This window comes from Toxorhynchites rutilus, chromosome 1 (genome assembly GCF_029784135.1).
Source record: "Toxorhynchites rutilus septentrionalis strain SRP chromosome 1, ASM2978413v1, whole genome shotgun sequence".
NCBI lineage: Eukaryota > Metazoa > Arthropoda > Insecta > Diptera > Culicidae > Toxorhynchites > Toxorhynchites rutilus.
The window spans coordinates 86917867-86943418 of record NC_073744.1 but is presented as its reverse complement, the minus strand read 5'-3'; the positions used below and the strand labels follow the sequence as shown (position 1 = coordinate 86943418).

General features: G+C 38.4%; 1 protein-coding gene and 1 non-coding gene across 2 annotated transcripts in view; both read right to left on the bottom strand.

Annotated features, from left to right (window-relative positions):
• LOC129763412 (protein unc-80 homolog) overlaps positions 1 to 25552 on the bottom strand; it is a 111405-nt gene that overhangs the window by 24997 nt on the left and 60856 nt on the right. The window contains exons 13-31 of the mRNA XM_055762449.1: positions 25401 to 25513; positions 25235 to 25252; positions 24884 to 25031; positions 15680 to 15776; positions 15339 to 15620; positions 15030 to 15227; positions 8050 to 8395; positions 7893 to 7989; positions 7376 to 7808; positions 6907 to 7310; positions 6702 to 6846; positions 6479 to 6644; positions 6230 to 6417; positions 5921 to 6061; positions 5736 to 5856; positions 5474 to 5669; positions 1552 to 1721; positions 934 to 1498; positions 315 to 875 (exon numbers count right to left, since the gene is read on the bottom strand). Of these exons, the coding sequence (XP_055618424.1) occupies positions 315 to 875; positions 934 to 1498; positions 1552 to 1721; positions 5474 to 5669; positions 5736 to 5856; positions 5921 to 6061; positions 6230 to 6417; positions 6479 to 6644; positions 6702 to 6846; positions 6907 to 7310; positions 7376 to 7808; positions 7893 to 7989; positions 8050 to 8395; positions 15030 to 15227; positions 15339 to 15620; positions 15680 to 15776; positions 24884 to 25031; positions 25235 to 25252; positions 25401 to 25513 (4389 nt within the window). The remainder of the gene's footprint in view (positions 1 to 314; positions 876 to 933; positions 1499 to 1551; positions 1722 to 5473; positions 5670 to 5735; positions 5857 to 5920; positions 6062 to 6229; positions 6418 to 6478; positions 6645 to 6701; positions 6847 to 6906; positions 7311 to 7375; positions 7809 to 7892; positions 7990 to 8049; positions 8396 to 15029; positions 15228 to 15338; positions 15621 to 15679; positions 15777 to 24883; positions 25032 to 25234; positions 25253 to 25400; positions 25514 to 25552) is intronic.
• Trnat-cgu (transfer RNA threonine (anticodon CGU)) lies at positions 1770 to 1841 on the bottom strand. The gene has a single exon. It is a non-coding gene; the product is annotated as a tRNA-Thr (tRNA).

The following is a 25552-nucleotide window of genomic DNA, read 5'->3' as shown; positions in this document are numbered from 1 at the left end:
ATATGATAACAAAAAAATATGTGCTGTAGTATATTGAGAAGGATATTCTTGCAGTGGAATTAATCTTTCTCACCCTTAATACTACACCTGTATTCTAATTTTCCCATTTTTTGATAATGATCGGTCCATGTTGAGACACCACCATTAATGTGAAATAAGATGGGAAGTTACTCTATAATCTTAGTGAGCGGTATGGGAAATACCGATCTCGCTAGTGTTTTCTCCAAGATTTGAACTTCTGATCACTAGCTTATTAGACATATTTTCAGCAACGACTCAACGCTGTTTTCTATTTTCACATATGAAAGTCTTACCTGTTGGCTGCATTCGTGTGTTGATCGCACATAAAACATGACGTATCCAATAATGTAGTTGTACAGCGCAAAAGCAGCCTGCTGTGGCAGTCTTGGTACAAATCTAATCAGATGTCTCAATAATTTAAACATTTGATCTTGGTGATCTCTGGTGAGCCGCTCGAGAACATATCGCAGGAATAGGGCCGAATCCTCTACTAAGCAAACCCATATGACCTGATAGGCTGTCTCGTAAACGGCACAGCCATCGGCATTCACAGCGGCATCATCGAGACAGGCAACAATTTGCATTACCGAAGAACACAAACAGGAGGGGAAAACAGAATGGGCGGCGTGCATATGAATTGCCGATCTAGCGCCATCTTCTTCCTCTTCGACGTGATCTTCGCCAGGGCTATGCTCGAGGCCTGGCTCGCATGCGGCCTGCTGTGTTATTGGAATTGTGGTAATAAGAAAACTTTGTCTTTCAGAACGCTGTTTATCTTCTTGTTGTTGAATGGCATGTCGAATTGCTTCCGTTTGTTGTTTCTTACGTGTTTTCGTAGCTGTCACCAGAGATCGCTGAAAACAATTGGTGTTATGTAATATTCGATTTAATGAACTTTCACAATTGTGTTACATGTCTTTCCTGATTAAGGGTCATTTCCATATCCTTGTTCTGCAATAATGGACTCCATGGGGGATCGACTACAGGCAAACTTTCGATACCGATTTTTGGCGATGGAAGAGTAAACTCTATTCCCGGTGGGGGAACTTTGAATGTAAGATGTGCACCCTCTTCCATGCGAGGCCATACTTGGAATCTATTTTTCCAAAGAACTTGATATCGAAGCATAGCTTCAATTCGCACGTTTGGATTTGTATGCTTCATAGAACGCTGCATTAGCTCCGATGCTGTAGTCGGCGCCTTAACTGAAGCTAAAATAAATAGAGCTGCTGACGCAGCTGAAACCTCTTGGTTCGATTCGAGCAAAAGTTCCCATGCTACCGGTATGACTTCTGTGAATTGTTCTTCCGTTAGGACAGCAGCCCCTTTGACAAGGGTAGCTATTGGCACATGGAACATATCGCGTACGTGATTTTTAATATATTTTAAAACTAATGGTTGCTCTTGCATTTTCTTGTTCTCGTCCACGCGTTGGGAATATTGGGATGTATTCGGTTCCGAATCGTCTTGAATAATTCTGAAAAAAGCATTCAATGAAGGCAAAACAATTGCATAGATGAAATAACAAACCTGTCACGTTTAGAAATGCTGTCCTTTCTTCGTGATGGGGAAGTCTGTGAAGAACTTTGATCTGACACTTTTCTACCCTGTTTGGTACGATCCCGACGCGTGTTATTTTTCACTGAATCAGTTATGTGAGTAAACGCGGCTGGTAGTAAACCAAATTCTTCTCCGTAAACCTGAAAAAAGTAGTTATGAAAAGTAAAAAAAAAGATTGAAAAAAAGAATGCCTCCTGTGAGGATTGAACTCACGACCGCTGGTTTACGAGACCAGCGCTCTACCACTGAGCTAAAGAGGCTGATGATTTCTTTTGGGCTATGGTAGTATATAAATTTAGATATCGTAGCGCATGCGCTTCATAGAAACGATGTGTTGCAATCGCAACATATAGGTATAAAATATTAGCGTGACGTTGCATGCGATGTTGCATTCACGTTAGCGATTGTGAGTGGTGTCCGATTTTTCAAATTAATCATTCGTTAACTAATCGATCAATTAATCGATTCGATTAAGGTGAAGGTGGAAGGAAGCCATTGTAGTAGTGTAGGCAAAACCACGTGTGGAAATGGGGTAATAGTGTTTGTGAGAGTAGAGCAATTTGTTTCGTTTTTATTGATTTTTGTACGTAAAAAGATCAATTCACTTATCAGGCTGTGTGGCGCTTCACTTACACGAGTCTTAGAATACATTTGTAAAAAATAACAATTCAATACTAAAGTAAAGTGTATGAACGATGTGTTCCGATGAACAATTGCAAATATAACTATATATAGAAGGCGTATTTGCATGTGGAGTAAAATTCTGATTATACGCGCGCGAGCAAATTTATAACACATGCGAATTGGGTCTCTTTTGGTACTAACAAGTTCTTCCGCACAATAACTCGATGTTGATAATTCCTTTATATTCTCCTTCGTTGATCGTATTGTTTTCACATATTCAAGGTGGAGAGCCTTAACCCTTCTCTTCGTTGGCCGAGGCATTTTGATTGAATGTAATATTTTTCCGTTTACTATTTTTGAAAGCATAGGCAGCCGTGGCAGTGTTCGGAGCTCTGCAATACAATTTTCTTAATCAATGTTAAAGTTGCCAAAACTTACATTATAGACCCATTAAACACATTAAATTTTATTTCATTGGTTTTCGTGACATAAAACGCTATGACTCAGGAATAATATTTTATTGAGTGGTTTTTATAGCTGTTTCGATGATGTTGTCTGGCATCAGTGTCGAAAAAATAACGATGCTTTCGCCAATCCAAACAAAACCATTACGGAAAGTCGAAAAATGAAAATTTATTTTTCTAAGCACTAGCTCGAGTTTTCCGACGTTTTCACTATACAGTGCGACGGCAGATGAAAATGTAATATCTTGTGAGTAATCGATTAGAATTTGGTTGATATTACTTGATGGAAAGTATGCAAAAAAGATCATTTTCATTTAATCACAATATTTTTCATCAATGAAAAAGTTACTTTCACTAGAATTTAACTATACGATAAATACACTGGATTCGCTTTTTACGCGGGGGATGCGTGCCGCGTAAACAAAAACCGCGTAAATTCCAAAATCCGCGTAAATTCCAAAATCCGCGTAAAAAAACCGGGTAATTTTCAAAATCCGGGAAAAAATCTAACAAAAAGTGAATTATTAGTTTATAATGCAACCCATATTCTACCAATTCATTAACTGATTTTTTTGCATGCTACAATCGTGATATCTGTATCTCCTTTTATTTCTCAGCTACTAACCAGTGATACAATACAAAATTATTTCGTGAAAAGTCCCATCAATTAGCATATTGAGTTTTTACGTGGTTGATAGATGACACGTAAAAAAAACCGCGTAAATTCCGAAATCCGCGTAAATTCCAAAAACCGCGTAAAAAAAGCCGCGTATAAAAAACCGCGTAAAAAGCGACTTCAGTGTACTCCTATAATGCATATAAGGCAATGCAGTTTTTTTTGTAGTTTTTAAGATGTTGAGACCAAAGAGATCATATGCTAATGTGAAATGTCACCTTTAAAACGAGCCTATTCCTGAAATTGTGTGATCGATGTTACGCGAGATATTTATCACTAAAGCCAGCTATCGAGAAAATAATGGATAACTTTTCGCCCAACCTAATCAGCTAATCAGCCGGTAGCCTCAACTTCCCAAAACATAGCATCCCTAATGTTTTTTCGCATAACAATGTCATGGAACTCTCCAAGAAGCTTGTAGTTGGACTTGACCATTTGAATAATATTTTGGTCCAAGAGCTGTTCCAAATGGGCACAAAAACGTAAAACAATTCACTTCATGTTTTATTTTGATTATAATAAAAACAAATGAAAACATGTAATTAATAGTCAATATGATCCCCTCCGACAACGCTTTGGCATACTCTCCACGAGGTTCCGGAGGTTTTGGGGTTCAGCTCGTCCCAAGCCTTCTTCAACGCAGCGAAATAGTTTTGCTTGTTCGTAACGTCAGTTTGTCCACCTTGTTTTCCAAAATCGCCCATAAATTCTTAATATGATTGAAGTCGGGGCTTTGGGGTGGCCACACCATTTGTTTCGGGCCGGTCGGAAGAATGTTGCTGTTTTCTTTGCAGTATGTTTAGGGTTCTTATCTTGCTGTAAAATGTTATCCTCCAGCCCCATTTTTGGCATGGATTTTTCCTGGTTCTCGCAGAAAATGTCGATATTTTTTTTCATGATGCTTCCAGAAGCTGGTCCTGGAGGCCCTCGTAGCTCTTTAGCAACACTCGGAGTCGCCTTTTCTCGTTAAACAGCTCGAACATGGACTCGTCCGACCAAAAAAAGCGCTTTCAGAACTCCAGCGGCTTGCTGGCATGGTCCCTCGAAAACTGAAGTCATTTTTTTATTGGTGTTGCTGATCATCGGTCGCTTTTTGGCGCAGTGGTCCCATTCCATCAAGCGTCGTCGAATGGTACAATTGGAAATATCCAGATCAAACCTTTTTTCAATCACCCGAATGGTCGTTCGTGAGCTTTTCTTTGCTTCCCGGAGGATTCGCGTGTCAGTTCTTACAACAGTTTTACGCTTCGGTCCTCTTCCCGGTCAATCAGCCACGTTTTCGAGGATTTGATACTTCCGAATGACCGGCTGGACCGCACCACGGCTTAGTCCATACTTCTCAGCAAAGTGTCGTCGAGACTCCTTACGCCGGAAGTCACGCACAATCAAATTTCGAACTTGTGTTGAGATTTGTTTTCCACCCATTTTCCGGAAGCCACGTCACTACAAAAACACGACACTACGAACGAAAAGTTGGCTAAACTGCTACGAAAATTATGTTTGTGTCAGATGTAAACAACCAGCTGTCAAAACCGAGGGGTTCATTGATTAACAAAACACGATACAACAAATTTACGCAAGTGGATTTTTTTTGTGAAATACCCTCAAAACACTCATTTAGGAAAAATGTATTTTTTTCTAAATAATTAATCAACGATGCTGAAATGTCAAAATGGTCTACTCATTACCTACTTTTACGTAGTATTGACTGGAATACCGAAAAATTCGAAAAAACTTTTAATATTGGAACACTTTGATTACAAATGTGGGTGGATTTTTTTGTATTCATGCCTTTATATTTTTGTTACATAGAAAATATAATACAATATTTAGAAAAAAAACTACTTAACAACGATTTTATTTCAATGTAATGTAAAAAGAATTAGCTTCTCAGATAGAATCTTTTAGATTTCGAACCTCAAAATTCTTTTTTTTTTAATTTCAAAAGTAGACTACAATATAAAATTGTCAGCTCTCGAAAAATGATATAAACAGCTAGTGCCTCGTTGGTCTCAAAAGCTAAAAACCACAAAACTGGAATTCTCAAAAGCATCGCATGGTATCTTCAAATTGCTGTTCCGTGCTGGCGATAAAAGCTTACAATATTGCAACCGCGCAGTTTACTTACCTTTCGGACTGCTTTTACAAGTCTAGAAGCAGCTCGCATGTGTCTCCGATAGCAATAAGGATGACAGAAATTTTGATGATCACAATAGTAGTTCAACGAGTTCAAAAACCCTGTCACAGATCGTAACCATGGTAGATTTTTTGCTGTTTCATCTGAATCATTTGAATCGCATGGAGACTCTGGCGGTTGATCATCACTGTGAATAGGTTTAGTAATCAGATGTGAATGTGTGTGCGGGTGGACATTAGGTTTTCGCAAGTACCTCAAAATACCAGGAGATTCCTCGCCTCCGCTGACCTGGCCAGGTTCGGAGTTGTCGCTGCGATCCGATAACGAGGATACCTTTCTGCGAGACTGTATTGAATCAGTCCTACGTACGGGATCTAGAGATTGTAGAACGTGTATCAGTTAGGGAGAAATAATACCTGCATTTAGTACATAAATTACAATCTTCATTATCCTTCACATCCTTGGCTCCACGCCTTAATTTCAATGATCTTCTTTTAAAGGAACCACCGGCAGGTGTTGTGGATGTTCCACGTCTCAGGAGGAAGTTTCTCGTTGTGGCGATGGATCGCTTTTGGGCTTCTTGGATTGGGGGGAACATACAATGTAAAGTGTCACAGTTAACTTGAGGAACAAAGTGACAAACAACGATCATGCAAAGAATTACAGTTTGCTTGATGGTCGGTAGATAGTTAATTTTGAAGGTATGTGTGTGAGGTTTCTTACAGATTACAATGTAAATAAACTTACGCTGTGCGGTTTCCTCTCCTTGGATTGTCAAAGTTGTGTTGCTGCTGCCCTCCGATTCATTGTCAGGCTCTTGCAGGACAAACGATATTTTACGTTCCGTTTGACCTGCAATTGATTGCAAGCTTTGTGCAGATGTTTGAGAGTGTCCCATCGAACTTAGAGCCATTGACCAACGACGATTTGTTTCTCTGCAAGAAGGAAAATTTCCTGAAACTTATTTGTTCAATGAACTAACTCAAACAAGTTTACCGGCAAACTCTATCCCATGGACCTTGTTTTTCCTTTGTAGATAATCGTGAAGTTTTCGGTAATGTTTGATACGTTTCTCTTAAGAATCCTGTTATTTCCAGTAGAAGAACACATGCCACAAGTTTCAGTGCAGGTGGACAATCATTTCCATGAGGATTAACACTCACTGAAATAAAAAGTCAGAAAGATAGTATATATAATTTGCATGAGTTGATTGCAATACTTTCATCAAGGAAATCCTCTTCTTCATCTTGCTGCAACAATTGTTTCTGTTTCTCGGGGTCTGATAAGGTTGAAGAAACTTGCTCGAAATTTTTCTTGTCATTGTTGAGCATATCGTCCAAACGGAAACCCAAAGCTTCACCCCACTGCAATTGATGAAATAGTTCACTTACAATCCAAACAGCAGACAGGGATTATGTGTGCACCTGATGGAACATCTTTCCAGCGGCCCGTTGCAAAATATGAATTCGTCTTGCGCCAGCTGCCAACGTTGTACGATTACCAAGTGCTGCCCCAGATGGTCTGAAGGATGGAACATTTTGTTTCATCCAACTAGGCCATTGTCCACGATTACACAGGTGTACAAAGTGTGCACATTCCAACAAAAATGTAGCACGTGCTACAATCGGAGCTTGTGGTAAATCAAGTAGTGCGGCTATTAACTGCGGATCTGGTATAGAACCAGGAGCACATATTTCCAATAAAAATGAAAACCTTGCCATTCCTTGCCGAACCAACTCTATAGGAACCAAACGTCGTTCTTTCAATACAACAACTTCAGATTCACGTGGGCCTTCAGCCAAATCTAGGGAGCTACGACGACTGAAATCTGAAAGAGTGCACGCAATAAATAGCTTTGAAGGAAAATGAAAAAGAAAGAACAGTTATTCTTACAGCTACCCGAAATATCCTCTGTTCCCAGCATCTTTTTCTTCCCTTTTCCTATCCCAAATCGTCCGAGCCTTCGTTGTACACGTCTTCTCGCCCTCTGGATGGAACGACCGATACCTTCGGTCGCTCGTGCTCTTGCTTGGAAACTGAGAGAACTTTTCCTCATAAAGGATGTAGTTATTTCTGAACTACCCATTATTCCTGATTCCAAATCAACTGATTCGCATTCTTTTGAGCCCCGAAACCAACGGACTATGCCACTAAGTCGGCCAACGGAATTGCGTTCTGAACTTGAAGTCGAATCCGACAGCAACGCTCTCTCGCTGTGTCTTGGAGTTAAGGTAGGCCTCGAGGGTGCACCCTTCCGACGAAGGTTACTCAATGGGCTTTGGCTAACACGGCAATGCTCTTCCAAGCCTTCTGTTTCCAGCAGACTCTGCAATAGTAACGGAACAAACTGCGTGTTTATGCAAGTTATTTATTAAACATCCAACACCAAAGCAACATCCATTTTACTTACTGCACATGTAGACGATGTGCTTTTCTTCTTGAACAATAGTTTCCTTTGATTCTTCTCATCCTGCTGGTAAGACTGTATATCATTCGCTGGGATATGTCTGTTAATAGACTCAATATATTATATGCATTTCATCGTAATATTATGTTTTCTAAAGTACCTGATTACCCGAGTGGTTTGAATGTTTGGCGCCTGTTTGTGTGGTCTTGGTGTGACAGCTAAAATACCGCTCAAAGCGACGCGCCTGAATGGTCCACCATGGGCCCCCTTCACATACGTTACAAGCTGGCGCACATCGCAGTATAAGGCGACATTTTCCGGCCCCTTTAGATCCTTCAGGGCTTCCACGAAACGACTAACGAGTGTTTTGAAAACTGCAGCAATCACTTGACTTTCGGCGCCTCCACTCAGCCCACTACCAAAGTTGGTAGCGTATCCGCCCTGTCCGCCTGATATACCGCCAAAGTCAGGAGTCAGCGTTTTTATGGCAGATGGTCTCTTATGGTCTGAATGTGATAGATGAAACACATATACATGCAAGCAACTACTTTACAAGCAATACAAATGTTGGAAAGGTTTCATTGTAATGGAGGATGATTGCTAATAGTCTCTACACTCCAATTTTGTTCTGTTTCTATGGCTCATTAGAAGGTTTTACATAAAGCATCTACTCGAGTTATAAGAAATGTACACGGAATAATAAAAATGAAATTGACCCATAATATTTCATCAGTACAGTTTTGCATATATCAGTGAATGGAATGTGGCACGAATGCCCTGTGTCATAACGATTGTGTCACATTTACCCGAAACCTACTCACCCGTAAGACATTCACCCAAATTCCACCCACCCGAATGTAACAAATACCCGAATGCGACATCTAGTCGAATGTAACATCTACCCGAACTGACACTCACCCGAATGCAACATTTACCCGAATGCAACAATTACCCGAATGTAACATGTACCCGAATAGAAAAATTACCCATATGTAACATCTACCCGAATGCGACACTTACCCGAGAGAATTAGGAAGTCTTTGTATATTTATTACTGATCAGTGTTATATGAAGATCATATTTGACTCGTACGTTCAATCCCATTCAAAAAGTATTTTTCGTGGTTAGTGCAATTTGAGAAATAGTGGCTTTGAATAAAATCTTTTTCAAAATAATTAAAACTGAAATAATGTAGTTTTAAAACGTATTATGAAGTTTATTCATTCATATAGATGACACAGTCCGTATACTTGAAAGAAAGCTGACAATTTTGGTACATACGTATTATGACACTGAAGTGCAATTTTGATTATGAATTTATTTGTTCGCAATAAAATTTATTCTGAGATCAAAATACATGATAATCATAATTAACCGGACAAACGTAATGCACCAGGTTAACATAGGACGTCCGACGCTCGCTAACGCTCGTTCGGACCTGACTAAAATATCGTCTCCTATGTTTCAAACAAACCGGGCAATCGGTGGAACACAGGTTTGCTTGTGAGAGGCCGCCGCATCCGACGGCGGGTCGGCGGCCTACTCGGATTGCGTCACCTCGGTGGCTTGGTGCCTCCTCGGTTCCTTATCCACGTTGAATGGGGTCTTCGCCCCATTACATCCCCATTGCAAAACTCATAATCTGAGTTGTTCGAAATTTCTCCTTCCTCATTCGGGTTAACATTCCATTCAAGTAAATGTTGCATTCGGGTAAATATCGCATTTGGGTAAATGTCGCATTCTGGTATTTGTTACATTCGGGCATTCAGGTAAACGTCCATTCGGGTATATGTTGCATTCGAGTATTTGTTACATTCGGGTGAATGTCATTCGGGTACGTGTTACATTCGAGCAAATGAACTTAGGGTAAACGTGTTTCGGGTGAATGTTGTTCGGGTGAATGGGACACAACCATCATAACAATGCCATATGACCCATTCCACGAGGTTATGCACCAGAGAACCAAATTTCGGAGCTAGTTTTAAGAAAAAAATTAGAAGGTTATTTCGATAAGAATTAGTTATATCCTGTTATTCAGAATATAATCTTGTTTTGACTTCCGGTTTGCTGAGAATAGTATTGAATGATAAAACAATATAGAAAACCCATACGATATTGCTGTCTCTGCTCGTTAATCTTAAGTCATAAGAACAGAAAAAAAATCACATCGCATCACAATCAAATTACATCACATCATAAAAGAAATGTCATTAACGCCACATCACAGTGAAATGGCGCTTACGTCACTCCGTTTTCACATTTCTGTGAAATTTCGCAGTTGTTTGAAATTATTTAGTATTCTTATCGACCCTGTAGGTCTTTCAGATTAAACGCTCACGCAAAAAAAAAACGAATAACTCTTATAAATATTTTGTTTCGCTCCGTCGATGGTAACACTACATTTACCACTTCGAGATGAGAACATTCGGCTATTCGTTCAGTCTGATTGGATGATTTTTAGTATCAAGATGTACAATTTACAAGAACGTGTATTTTTAGTGAAATCATGTTACTCGAGCAACCGAAGCCTTGATGAAACTTTGTCCTCTTCTGGAAAGAATTTCAACATTGGAGAAGAAATAAATCGGATTTTCAACAGCATCGAAGTCGTAATGTTAGAGTTGTGCATGGAGAATTTTGTTCATCGTTTAAAACGTGTTATCGAAGAAAGGGGTGGTCAAATCGAAAATGTCCTAAAATAAGCTTTATTTTCGTTTTTTAATTAAAATTTTTAATTTAATTAATTAAAAAATTTTAATTAAAAATCGGTTCACTTTTGTAGAAATTATTAAAATTTGTTGCGTGAGCGTTTAATCTGAAAGACCATGTATAACAAAGAAAAGGAAAATGTCTATCTTGGCGCTTGCGTCACTTTGCGAGATTACGGCAGTGCAGGTAATAGGACAAGCGATCTACCAGCCCTCCAGAAACTGCTGAGTCAGCCCGCTGCATATGATGAAGAACTCGAACGACACTTGACGACCCTCTGCATATCATTTGACGACGTCAAGCAGCATCTGCGTATAGTATTCGGTCGGCTACGTTATGGTGGACTCATTATCAACATCGGTAAATGCCAAATCGGAGAACATGAGATCGGCCAAATAAAGGGTCGTGACTAGCAGAACACAGATATTTATGAAAAATGCAAATCCAAGATGGCCGCCACTACAAAATGGCGATATTTTTTTTCAAAACTTATCAATTTGGGTATCAAATGAAAGGGCTTGACTAGTTGAACATAGCTATTTGTGAAAAATGTAAATCCAAAATGGTCACAGTCGCTAAATGGCCAATTACTCTTTTTTGTAACTTTTGCCTAAAGATATCAAACGAAATATCCTCTTCCTTTTGATTGTTTGATCTTAAATATAGTACACACCTTCATTTATGTTGTCATTGTATTTATGGGTTGTCCATAATTACGAAAGGAAACGAATCGTTTTAAGTTAAGCGATTTCTTTGTGATTAAACGTAATAATAATACAGATAATGTACAAAAAACTAGAAAATAATTTGGTAAGTAGCAGTTAGTAGTTATCACATCGCTTCCTTCATTAATCTAGGACAGGGGTGATCAAACTTTTGGGCATTACGGACGACTAATTGTTCAAATGTTAAGCCGCGGTCTACCAACGTTGACTGTATCAAAAAGTCATTAGAAAATGACTTGCCAACAAGAAGCCGCCCGCACAAAGCAACGAAAATATACCAGTCACAGGTGAATCAATCCAAAATGACCCAAATCAGTCAATTGCATGGCGTTTTGAACCTCATAGTGGCGTATTCTGCGAAAAGATCTTGGGTTACATCCTTACACAATCAAATTGACACAAGAAAAAAACTTAACCATATGAAGCGCTGAAACTTCTCCGATTGGGCTCTGGCGAATCTCGACGAAAATTATTTTTATCACAAAATCTTTTTCAGAGATGAGGTTCATTTCTGGTTTAATGGCTACCAATGGTCAACAAGCAAAAAATTGCATTATTGGTCAGATGCAAACCCATTTATGCTTTAAAAAACACCAAAAATACATTTCCGGAGGAGTGATTAAGCCGTATTTCTTCGTCGATGAGAACGATCGTCATGTTACCGTCAAGGGAGAGCGCTATCGTGACATGTTGGTAGATTATTTTCCACGAAATTAGATGATCTTAACATCAATGATATGTGGTTTCAACAAAACAGTGCCATTTGCCACACAGCGCACGTTACAATGGATGTATTGAGAAGTAAGTTTGGTGAATGTATTAGTTCGAGAAATGGACCTGTGGATTGGCCGCCTCGTTCATGCGATTTGACGCTACTGGATTTCTTTTTATGGGGTTAAATCAAGTCACTAGTCTACGACAATAAGTCAGCAGCTCAGAGACAACATCCAACGCGAAATACGAAACATTCCGGTGAAGTCGATGGCAATGTTTTGTATTTCACATTCCGGTTGGAAGTGTCGGTAGTGTAAAATTGGGTCCAACGGATCGATCGCTGTAAACGGGTCCTTGGTTGTCATATGACCAAAATCGAATTTCATTCTTAAAATGTAAGAGTTGAACTACAACCAGAATAAATTTGAACTCATTATCTCAAAAAGCCTGTGTTTTATTTTAAAAAAAGTAGACAAGTCTTTAATGAAACTATCTATCGGAAAAATTGAATCATACGGTCGGTTCTGTGCGATTTCTATACCTATCACACCGAACAATTATTCGTAAATTGTAAATCGACAGAATCTTATTGAATCGAGTTTTGTTCTCGAACGTCGCCGAATTGCATATTATGAAACACTGCCGAAATGTTTCCAAAAGCAAAACATCAGGAATACAACAAGCAAACCAAACAGCTCGAAAAACATCAAAATAGAGCTAACGAGCAAAATTCTGTTTAACTTGAATCACTTAATAGAGGCCAATATTTAATTTCAGAAATTTCTAATTTCTCATTCACTAGTTGCTCTATTCATGACTATATTTCCTGAAAGCAATCTGCACAATTAATTCACATTACTTATCATAGTTTTAAAATTAAAGTAACAATACTTCATTAAAACTCGCATTCACAGTCTTCAAAGGCGAAGTTTTCACCAAAAATTTAGTTTATATTAATTATAAGGTAAAACCAAATTGTGTTTGTGTTTGCCTAAAGAAAACATTGTTTGAATTGTTCTAATAATTTGTGCTTTATTACAAGTTATGGTCGAACCACTGGATGTGTTAATATTCAATAATTAACAATCTGAATGAAAATATTAAAAAGGGAAACTTTGTTGAAGAAATGTCTACTCTTTCAACTAATATGTTTTATCACGACAAAATTTAATATTTAATCCATTGCGTTTGGAGGTGATACTATCCTAGACCAACTGACGGGCGCCTAGCAATACCTACGCGGGCGACCGGTGGACTACCGTTTGGCCATCCCTGATCTAGGGGATTGATGAAACTAAAATAAAATGTGTAAAATATGTGGAAAAATATTTATCATCGTATTCAAAGAACCGATCATGTACTTTTTGTTTATTGACCCAATTGCATTTTCATATCATTTGGCATCGAACTTTTTTTTTAAATTCGATGATAACTTTTTTTTCCATGCATTCATTGCCACTCGCAAGGGCATGAATGAATCATGAAATAGCCATGTTTAACTGCTTCTACAAAACCATACTAAAATTTAGAAATATTCTATAATATAGTTCGAAGTTTTTCCTTCACACCTTTCAATAAGTCTAGATGGAACTAAATTGATTATCGAAGCAGGAGGAGCAGTACTCAGTGAAAATACACACAAACGGAATGTTTAACACGTCCAATGACGGAAATGTCTAAAACTTGAAGGTCCAAACAAACTCCAAGACCGATCAGGCAGTCGTTTATACTAGTGCACATGGCGTTTTTACACGATTCACGACTGAGTCAGCAGAGTGGAAAAACCTTGAATTAACGTAGTTCTTTGCAATTATTCTCACTAAACCAATCCAGGAGGTCACTAAGGCTGGAAGAGTAATGCGCGGAACTTTTGAAGGTTTATTTCTACCAGTCCTTGATAAATATTTAAATATTTAAATATTTATGGGCGAAATGTTGTAGATTCGTTCTCTCTTGAGGTGCGGCATCATTCATATAAAAATATAGATATTTACAGTTACAGAAACAAGCGTGGAAAATTCTTGTTTAGTCATTTCAGACAAACAAACGAGTAATCATATATATAATGTTTGGAGTTGCTGTTTGTTCTTCTTCTATTCCAGGAAAGAGCGGGTACAGGTTGATTTCTACAAGCAAAACATGCTGTGAACTAAAGTAAGGATAAAGTAATGAAAATAAAATTAGGTTTTCTTTTCGTACAAACAATGGCGTAGCGAGAGGTTTCAGCGTACAAATTTCTTCTTTTTTTAATTTCTTATACTGTTCAATATTTCTTACCAATTCTTGTTTCTGAAAAAACAGCGAAGAATTGGTTTCGGAATGTAGTATCATTCAGATTTCATTCAAATGTCGTTGTTCAAATATCATGATATTCATAAAAAAATCCAGAAGATGTTGTATTCCACAGGTACATTCATAATCACCATAACATGTACATGAAATGTATTGTGTAGTTTTGTCGACCGGTCTATAAGCGAATTCATATGAAGCATATTCAAATCAAGCTGATAGGCAGTTAAACTGTGGTGTAATTGCGAAACCTTCAGGAATGTTGATATTCCTTCAAAAAATTGCATCCTTCCCTTGTCTAATTTTTGTTAAATGTAATTAAATTTTATGTTTTTTTTTTATTAAAATAATCTAAAGCCTAATGAAAACATTTTCACTCTTTAGATTGATTATGTAACGTCCGTACTTTAAAGTGTTTTTTTTTATTTAATATTTAACAATTGTTTATTTTTACTTTTTTTCCTATTCAAGATGCGACCAATGTCTCTGCGCCATTAATAGCCCCACACTACGCCACTGCATACAGATCGACTTTGTTCGCTAATTTCCAAGGGACCTGATTCGGTGTTTGCCGTATTGTTTGTTAAAAAAAACTTTTCTTTAAAATATGAAACGGTTGCATAAATCATTTGATGAATCACAATGAGTGTGGAAGTTTCCTTCGTTATTTCACTTGGCATATTGCACAACATTTATTACTTACTCAAGGGAGAAAGAAGCGAGCTGGGATCCACACAGAATCCAACAAACGCGTGGAAAAACTCTATCAGCTCGTGTAGCTGCGTTGTTCGTATCATATTCCGGAGGTACGCCTTTGATAGTTTTGATGCCTGACGTAGTAACCTTGAAAGAATAGAATGACAGGTGGTGCGTAGTACTTCAGCAGGTGGACCACGGTTGCCTGTCGGTATGAAATGTATAATAATTTATTGTATTCTTAATAATAAAAAAAAGAACAACCAAAAATATCAAAATGAACCGAAAAAGCTGAGATAGCAGTCGTAGAACGCACCGTCATTGCAACCATGGGGACACCCAAGATGTAAAAGTGCTCGTTTTACTATTCCCATTGCCAGAGTATGAGCATGTTCGCTTGATTTTAAGACCCCTAGGTCCAACAGGAGTTCACAAGTGTTCAAGCCTGTTTCGAGTACTCGAAGTGTGCACACATTCAAATCGCGTTTGAAGACACAATGAACGGCTAACAGGACGATTCCGTAATCGATTCCGCCTTCCTTGGTAATATAGAAGCTCGAGCCGGGCGCTTCACTTTCGTCGGCGCCATTGTTATATCCTGTTTTAGAGATAGGCAAGTGACTGTTTCGAACGGGTAAATGTATGAAGTTTATTTACCTATATGCGAATCGGTATGAGATCGTAGCATTTGACTTTTGAACACTCCAGTACTTCCTCCAATGCTCATTGCGTCAAGTTGAGAATCGATTGAACCCTACAGTATTGACAAATTTAAGTGAAATAACTTTTTAATATCAGAGAAAGGATTGTATCGGGTTGGCAAAAGAGAAATTGAAATTTATAATTGAAATTAACTATTTTTTAGGGGGTCTCCGTAGCCACATTGGTTGCGCGTTCGCTTAGTAAGCGATCGATCCTGAGTTCAAAACTCAGGGCCCTCATTGACCATCTTTGTGTTGTTACAGAATAACTACGTCCACGCAACAATAATCATCAGCGATGGAGATCGATCCACGGTCAAAATAAGATCGATTCATCCATACAACTGCTCTGCTCTGCAAGACACATCGGGCTGCTGTTCTATAAATAACTCAACAATGATCAATCAACTGTCTCCGCTGTCCGGTCTAACTGGATAATGGAAGAACAGAACGAAAACTCTTACGCCTATATGGCAACTGTATAAATGTGTACCATATGCAATGGTATAGAAGGGAATACTCTAACGCCGAAAACATGGGAACTGTGTAATGTGCTAATTATAGATATGATAAACATGTGACATGTACACGATTGAAATTCGGCTCTGTTACAGCTAAAATGTTAATGAGCCTAAAATAAACAAAAGGGATAAAAAAAAACTATTTTTTCTTTTAGTATTATACAAAGAAAAAAATATTCATTCAGCCATTCCATGTCAAACCGATATAGTGGTTCTCAGATTTCAATGAAAAGTGATAGTTTTGTTGTTTGCAAAATATTAGACCCGTATTTTTTCATTTTTTCGTTAAGGTGCCCATTTACATTTTAGGGTGGTCCGAAAAATCAACTTTTTCTACTTTTTCCCAAAAATGACTTTTACGCTTAGCCCCCGTCATTACGTTTTGTACAATGACATCGTCGACTTTGTTGGCACCAAGGCGCTTGTATAAATGTATAACAGGTGAAGCAACATCATCACTTCAATAAGAAGGGGATTACGGTTTGTGGAGCGGGGGTTGTTTGTTTTGTTATTGCTAGGATACGCCATTATTGCATTTTCACATGCAAGAGTAGTGGATGAACTGGATGAGAATGAAATTCTACAAAATCATCCCTTCTTTTTCACATAAATTCGCGAAAGCAGAACATAGTAAGCATCGTTCGAATAAGCGTCGTGGCAGTTTGTAGAGAGCTGCCGGCAACTGTTTGTAAACAATACCGACAGCAATTCCAATATGGCTGAAAGTGCATTTCATATGATTGTTTCACCTGGTATATATAGAGGCGCCTTGGTTGGCACTATGGGTGCTTTCGGCCCCCACCGTAGTCGAGCCATTTCTGTCAGCGACCCGCTGCCGTCCCGGCTCTATCTGTGGATATGGTGACGGGGTCTCCCAACTCGACACCGCCGGCAAGTATGATTTAGTTTTGTCCTCGACGATTCCTGATCCGCCCATCGATTGCAGACTATCTCCACCTGATCGATCATCGCTTACAACACGTACTGAGCGGTGCACTGATATTCCAATACGGCAAAACAACTCACAACGTTACGATATTCTACATCAGCCGTAAAGCATCTAGAGGAGCGATTTGTTGGCAGTTCGATCTGAAGGCGAGGATCATCGGGGATATTACTTGGCACACTATAGAACATGTCTGGGTGGAAATCGAACTCGTTGGTCATAAGCTCTGTTTCTGTGTGGTATAATCTCCTCTTGCTCGCATCAATGACTCTTCTTCGATTGGAGACCACATCAATCCGTATAAACTATCTGTGGTTGTGCCGCTGCTGGTGATGAAATAATAGCTAATGGCGGCTTCAATCTCCCAGGTCTCAGCTGGCATTCTTCAACGCATTGTTTTCTGTTCGCTGATCCAGCGTTCTCAAACCTTACCTCAATCGCCTCTGAGCTCCTGGACAGTATTGCGACTCTTAGACTTAGACAGTGTACCAAGTGAAAACATTCGCATTCTGGGCTCGTGGTTTGTCAGTTCTACGGACCAAACTCACTATTTACAGCGCAAGTTGCTTCAGCTGCCAGAAATGTTTCTTCAATGAGCAAGTCTTTCAGCAACTTCTATTTAGAGGATTCCCATATTCCCACCGTCGCACAGTGAGGTCGTTTTGGAAAAAGACGATCAAAAATCTTTTCTCGTCTTACCTTGCATTTTAGAGGGTGGGTGTCTTCAGAAAAGTTGTTCAGAATGATGATAAGCTGCAATAATTTGACGGTTTCGTTTAAACTCTTACTAAGTTTAAATTTCATTCATTTATGTGCACCCGTGGCCGAGTGGTTAGCGTCCCACACTATCATGCCGGGTGTTCGGGTTCGATTCCCGTTCTGGTTGGGGGATTTTTCGTCAAAGAAAATTCTTCCGGCTTGCACTGTGGTCACGCGTATTCTAGAGCTTGCCACTTTAGAGTACATTCAAGGCGTGTTATTCGGCATAGAAATCTCAACCAAGTATTAATGAACGACGCTAGTTAATGAATACGTTGAGACGGCAAAAGTTCCACAGGGAACGTTAACGCCATTCAAGAAGAAGAAGTTTAAATTTAAAAACTTTAAAAAAAAACTAACTTTTTATGAGTTATATCTTCAGCAGCATTGTGGAGCTATAAATTTCATGAAAATTTGCGGAAGACACATAATATCTATCTATCAGTCCTTCAGAGATTCGATATAACGTACCCTCGATATAACGTCACTCGATATAACGTACACATTTTCAAAGTCCAAAGGAATAATTTTTTGAATATTTTTTTCTGAAAGAACAATAAATTATCTGTATTTTGATACTAAAGCTTGTTTTGTTCCTTAACCAACTAGCGGCCCAATAAGTTAAGTTATTGGAATAGCTTTGCTGTTGCACTCGAACATACTCTCGTAACTTTTTTTCTTTTCTTTTATTCAATGTTTCTTTTGTATTCCAAATGTCTCTATGTCTAAAACTTCTACTCTTTCTCTGCGATCAATTGTTGCTCTTTCAATTTGACTTTAACATTCAACTCTACTCTCTCTACTCTCTACTCTGTACTCTCTCTATTCTCTCTACTCTACCTACTCTCCCTACTCTCTCTACTCTCTACTTTCTCTACTCTGTACTCTCTCTAATCTCTCTACTCTCTACTCACTCTACTCACTCTACTCTCTCTACTCTCTCTACTCTTTACTCTCTACTCTCTCTACTCTTTACTCTCTACTCTCTACTCTCTACTCTCTATTATCTCTACTGTCTAATCTATACACTCTCTACTCTGAACTCTGTACTCTCTCTACTCTCTACATTCTCTACTCTCTACTTTCTCTACTCTCTACTCTGTACTCTCTCTACTCTGTACTCTCTCTACTCCGTACTCTCTCTACTCTTTACTCTCTACTCTCTACTCACTCTACTCTCTACTCTCTACTCTCTACTCTCTACTCTACTCACTCTACTCTCTACTCTGTACTCTCTCTACTCTCTCTACTCTTTACTCTCTACTATCTCTACTGTCTACTCTGTACTCTCTCTACTCTATCTACTCTCTACTCTCTCTATCCTCCACTCTCTGCTTTCTACTCTCTACTCTCAACTTTCTACTCTCTACTCTCTATTCTCTACTCTAAAAAAAAAGAAAAACGTTCACACAATCACATACACGCACAAACGAACACATGCACACACGCGAACGCGCAAAGTCTCACACACAAAAAACACATCGCATCTGCTGACTGCTCCATCTCTCACACTGTTTTTGTATATATCAATCAACCAAAACACACACTCCCATACACGCACACGAACACACAAACACGCACACGAACACACAAACACGCACACACGCAACCGAACATACGCAAACGAACACACGCACACACGCAGACCCGCACGGTCTCACACACATAACACATGCAAACGCGCACACTCTCTCACACAAAAAAAACACATCGCAGCTGCTCACTCTTTCACTCTGTTTGTGTTTACGTCGAGAATACGACCATTTACGACCGTTTACGACTGTCCACGACGGCCGCGCTTTATTTTTTAGCGATTTTATTTATAGTAAGATCCCGAATTACAAATGTTTTGTGATTTCGGATTCTAAATGAATCAAACTTTAATCTTTAAGTGAGAAGGGAAACATCATGAGAATGGTTGGCCTTGTCTTTTAGTTGAATTTATTCATTGACCTTACTCAAACAGCAACACAATAAATTAATATAAGCTACATTTCTGAGTTATTATTATGCTTCGATATAACTTACAACTCGATACAACGTACAATTTTGAAAGTAAAATGTACGTTATATCGAAGTCACCCTGTATTTTAACTTGAGTTATTCCTAAATTACATTATATCAACTCAACATGTTCCACAAAGTTTTAGATAACATGAAAATACATAACTTAGATAACTGAACAAATTCACACATATCTAGAAAAGGCGTATAAACACATAATGAACCTTCAAAATTCAACTTGCAGAGAGGCCAGCAATCAGGATATTTTTGTAAGATTGCTTATGACATCGGACCCTCTGATAAGCAGCTCGCCAAAACGAAAATCGAAAAAGGTCCAATTGTCCTTGTCCACCAACTGCAACAAAACTACTGCAAAACAACTCAAATTTAAGCTTTGATGGTGATATATAATCAGAAATTGATTTATAAATTAATATAATGCAAATGAACATCAATAGTAAAGGGCGAACACGAAATTATTGCGACACATTCAACAGGGCATATCTTTTTTACCATTGGGTAAAAATCAACCAAATTTTGCACACTTTCTCATTAATGTGTATTGTCTACATGCTGTCAAACTCGAAGTCGTGTTTTTCGATTTAAAGAAAATGGAGGTGAACCAACGCGAGTCGAGAGAACAAATTCTTTCCAAACACCTGGAATTTCCTGACCTGTCGCACCGGCAGTTGGGAAAAATGTTGAACATTCACCATTCACCCGTCTCCAGAGTGTTGAAGTGGTTCCAGGAGCGGTTGACGTTGGACCACGGCAAAGGAGCTGGAAGAAAACCGGGACCGGTGAACAAAAAGACGGAGGGAAAGGTGAAGTGGATGATTAAAGCAAATCCCAACGTCTCAAGCCGTGATTTGGCTAAAAAGATCGGCATGTCGCAGAGCTACGTCCAGAATGCAAAGAAGAGAGCTGGACTACATACATACAAGAACTTCCCAAACCGCGATGAGCGGCAACAATCGACGGCTAAAACTCGGGCACGGAAGCTCTACGAGAAGATGCTGACAAAATATGGCTGCTGTGTGATGGACGACGAAACGTATATAAAAGTCGATTTTAAGCAAATTCCGGGGTTGGAGTTTTTCACCGGCAAGAGCAAGTTCGATGTGGACGACAAATTTAAGAAGAAGAAAATGTCGAAGTTCTTGCGGACTGAGGAGTGAGGAGTGACAAAGGGCACAGTAAATGGCGAGATCTACAAATCTGAGTGCCTCGAGAAGCGCCTTTCGCCGTCCTTGCAGCAGCACGACGAAGCTCCGCTATTTTGGCCAGATTTGGAATCATGCCACTATTCTAAAAGTGTCCTGGAGTGGTATGAGGCCAATTCTATCCATTTTGTTCCAAAGGACATGAACCCGCCAAACTGTCCGGAGCTGCAGTACTGGGCCCGGTGAAGCAGTACTGGGCAATAATGAAGCGGAAACTTCGGAAGAGTAAGAAGACAGTCAAAGACGAGAAGGACATGTTAAGAAAATGGAAAAAAACTGAGAAACTGGTACCGGATGACACTGTAAAGACTTTGATGGAGGGCATCAAGCGAAAATGCGTTCAATTTTACACTCAAGGCTCCATCGATTAACTTTTCTTTTGATTTTTGAAGTAAATATGTGTATAAAAATACCCTAAAATTTTGGTTTGATTCTAAACATTATAAGAAAATTGGAATGACATTTTCGGTGTCGCAATAATTTCGTGTTCGCCCTTTAGATAAACTATGAAGAAAACAGAGTAAAATATTGAGTAAATTGCGTTGTACAAATTGGTATAAAAAGTGATGTTCCCGAGAGTTCCCGATTTCGAAAAGTAGTTTGCCGTATACTCCAAACTCTGACGAAAAAAAAGAATGTTGATTATTTAGGCACAGACGTGCACATTTTTGAATAATTTAATGAATAAAAGTGACATACTTTTGCTTTTGTAACCGCTGTACATCGCAATGGTGTTATTTAACACTAATAGTGTCTTCAGCAAAGTTATGTATTTACATGTTATCTAAAACTTTGTGGGACAGATTGAGTTGGTATAATGTAATTTAGGTATAACTTATATTTCAAAAGCTAGTTTTGAGATAGTTATATCTCTGTAGGACTGATAGATAGATATTCAGCAAAGTTTCATGAATTGTATAGCTCTACAATGTATCTGAAGGTATAACTCAATTGTTGGAAATTACCAGCAGACCACCGGATTAGATGCTTTCCGAAATAATAATAACACAATGGTAGTGATGTGATTTATTATTATTTTCCTGAAATATAGTTAACTTTAGAATACATAGTATGCTAAAATATTTAACTCACGTTTAACTCACGTGTTTAATCAAAATCGTATTCTGTTTACGACAAGAGTGAGTCGAACTCTTTCGACTAAGTACGAATTGTCCTTACCACAATTAGGATAGGACCTTGAATACCGCTTTTAATCAATACAATATTTTCTTTTGTAATTTTTTATATTCTACTTCCTGTTTTTGTTTCTTTATCTGTCAATCTTACCACGGACTCGAGGCAGGTGTGCATCAGTGGTTGTGATGGTGTGATTGCTGGTCGAGACAGATCACAGTAGAGGCGCGCTGGCGTTAACGCCAACATCAACTATCTCGTAAGTATAAAAAGTTAGTTTTTTCAAATTTTTACTGCAACTTAGTAAGAGTTTAAATGAAACCGTCAAATTATTCGAATCAACATTCTGAACAACTTTCTGAAGACACCCACCCTCTAAAATGCTCCCTCTAAAATGCAAGGTAAGACGAGAAAAGTCTATTTTCAGAACGGCCCCACTGTGCGCTGTGGCCCCACTAAAATCTTCTGTTAGTCCAGGCCCAGGTAGTATTCCACTCATGCTTTTGAAAAGGCGCATAAACTGTACAGCGATTCCAATGTTACATCTCATCCGGCTTTTTTGGCTTCTAAAACTTTTCCTGAGCTATGAAAAACAGTCGAAATGATTCCGATGCACAAGAAAGGTGCTAAGCGGAACGTGGAATTGCATCGCATGGTGCTGTTTCTAAGCTCTTCCATGTAATGAAACCCGTTATCTCCTATTGATAACTGTACATGAGTGATAACCAGCATGCATTTACGAAACAACGTTCGTTGAACCCGTTAGAATTTACAAATTCTGTAGTTGATAGTTTGTCACGGAATAGCCAAACCGATGTCATATATACGGACTTGCCTGTTACTTTCGACAAGATTCATCACAGCGTCGCAATCGCAAACCTGGAAAAGCTCGGATTCACAGAATGGATGTTGAATTAGTTCAAATAATAACACAAAGAAAGGAAGCTTCGCCTTTATCATCGGTAATAGCAGCTCCAACTTTTTTTCTGCAGTTTCCGGCATTCCTCAAGGAAGCCGCTTCGAACCTCTGATCTTCCCAATCTACTTCAACGACCTTTGCTTGGCATTAGAACATTCACTTGCGGATGCATTAGTGGTTCACTTGCGGATGATTTACAAATCTATTGCAGTATCAGTTCTGTAGCCGACTGTCGGCTTCTTCAACGATAATTGGATCGGAAGAGTGCCCCGGAAGAATGAAACATCAAGGAAAATAAAAAAATTCTCCAAAAAGTTCCTAGTCCGGCAAACAATCCACAGATGTGGATTGATAAGCGAACTTTTGTTACTTGTAGAACCATGGACCAGCAAAGTTACCGGAATCATCAAACGTTCAAAATTTGGTTTACAGACATAGTCTACAGGCTAATAACTGTACGATTTCAAATCAAAGATGAAAAATTAAATAAATAAATATTGTGGAGCGACTTCCATTTCCATTTTAGGTTGGTCCGAAAAATCGACTTTTTCCCCTTTTTCCAAAAATGACATTTTTTAAAATTCATAACTTTTGAACCACTGAACTGATTCATGTGATCGACATATCAAATTAAAGACAACTAGCTAGTCTTATAAAAATATTACACTAGAATGTTGTTTTTGATTTTATAATTTTCGATTGTATTTGTTTTTATACATGGTCTAGGGCCAAAGGGCGCTATATATATATTTTTATTTTTTCTTGAAAGCTGAGATTTTTTTACATAACATATCCAAAATTCGGAGAGGCGTTATTTTTCGTTCTTGAGTAATGATTTTTCAAAATTAACCAATGGGCCAAAACATTTATTTTTTTTTCCAAAAATGACTTTTTTTTAAAATCATAACTTTTAAACTACTGGGACGATTTAGATGATCGATATACCAATTTGAAGCCAATTAACTTTTGTGAAAAAATGCTACATTTGCGTATAAATTGGATTCTAATCGCATAGATGTAGTCCAATCGCATAGGAGTATTGAACGAAAACTAAAAATATGTGAATTTTGGAAAATCATAACTCAAGAACATAAAATAATGAATTTTTGAAAAATGTCATTTTTGGAAAAAATGGGAAAAATTGATTTTTTGAACCACCCTAAAATGGAAATGGTCACCCTAATGAAAAAATGAAATGATACATACACATACTTGATACTGGCTCGTTATACCCGTAGTTAGTACGTGAGGAGGAAAGAAAAAAAAAGAAATGTGCTAGTGCGCAAATTTTGTTATGTTATATTGGAATTAATGGATTGGAGAAGATCTGAACAGTCTATATTAGAGAGAATTAGGTCAGATATGAAGGTTGCCTTAGCGACATCTTTTCGTAAACTTCGTAAACAGTATTTACATCTATACAGTATTTCAGGAGGATCTTCTGTGGTTAGTACAAAAAAGTAATCATTCCGAATGATTATCGGAAGGCATATTCAAATAATGGAATAATTATTCTTAATGGCTGCCCTTCATTCAAATGTAAGAGTAAAAATAACATATGATTCAATAGAAAAGTTATAGATGGTCCTCAATAGTGCACAAGTATATATATTTTCAATGTGTAAAATATTGTATGTATTATATTATAACTAACCTGACGTTTCAGATAATCGGGCGAGGGCGTTGGTGTATGTTCGGTAACCGTTATGATTGGATAGCGTGGTGTTGTTTGAGCTGGTTTTGGATTCGTCGTTGGTTGCGTGTTCCTCACCACTCTGGTCGGTTCGACGTATCTGTGAAATCTATCATGTAGTTTTTTTAGAAAATTATCCATTTACATTAACCGTCAGCGAATTTGAAGGGAATGTATTGCTTTGGAAGTTTTACATGAGAGTAAGTGGGCAGTCCTAATGAGAATGCGTTCAAGGTCAAGTTCTAGATACAGGATAATGATTTCGTTTGCAGGAATAGGAGGATGATATTAGTTGAAATTAGGGAAACTTACCCGCTATCTAGAAGACAGCTGGTATATTTGTATCGTTCGGAGAAATATAGGGTTAACGCCGTTAAAATTGATGTTATTAGCATACAGTTGGAGTTAGAGAATAAAATAACACAAATGAAGCACATCGACTTTCTCATTGATAGTGGAATTATTGTGTACAATTTACCTTAAACTAGGCATGCTTTTTCCTTTAACCAGGTTCGTTGATGGTGCTCGTGATATCAGCGAGGCAGATCTGGACAACTGCTTCTCACCGGTATCCAAACTGCGATGGCATTCCTGTCGAACAAATGAACAAATAAATAAATTTAATTTCTT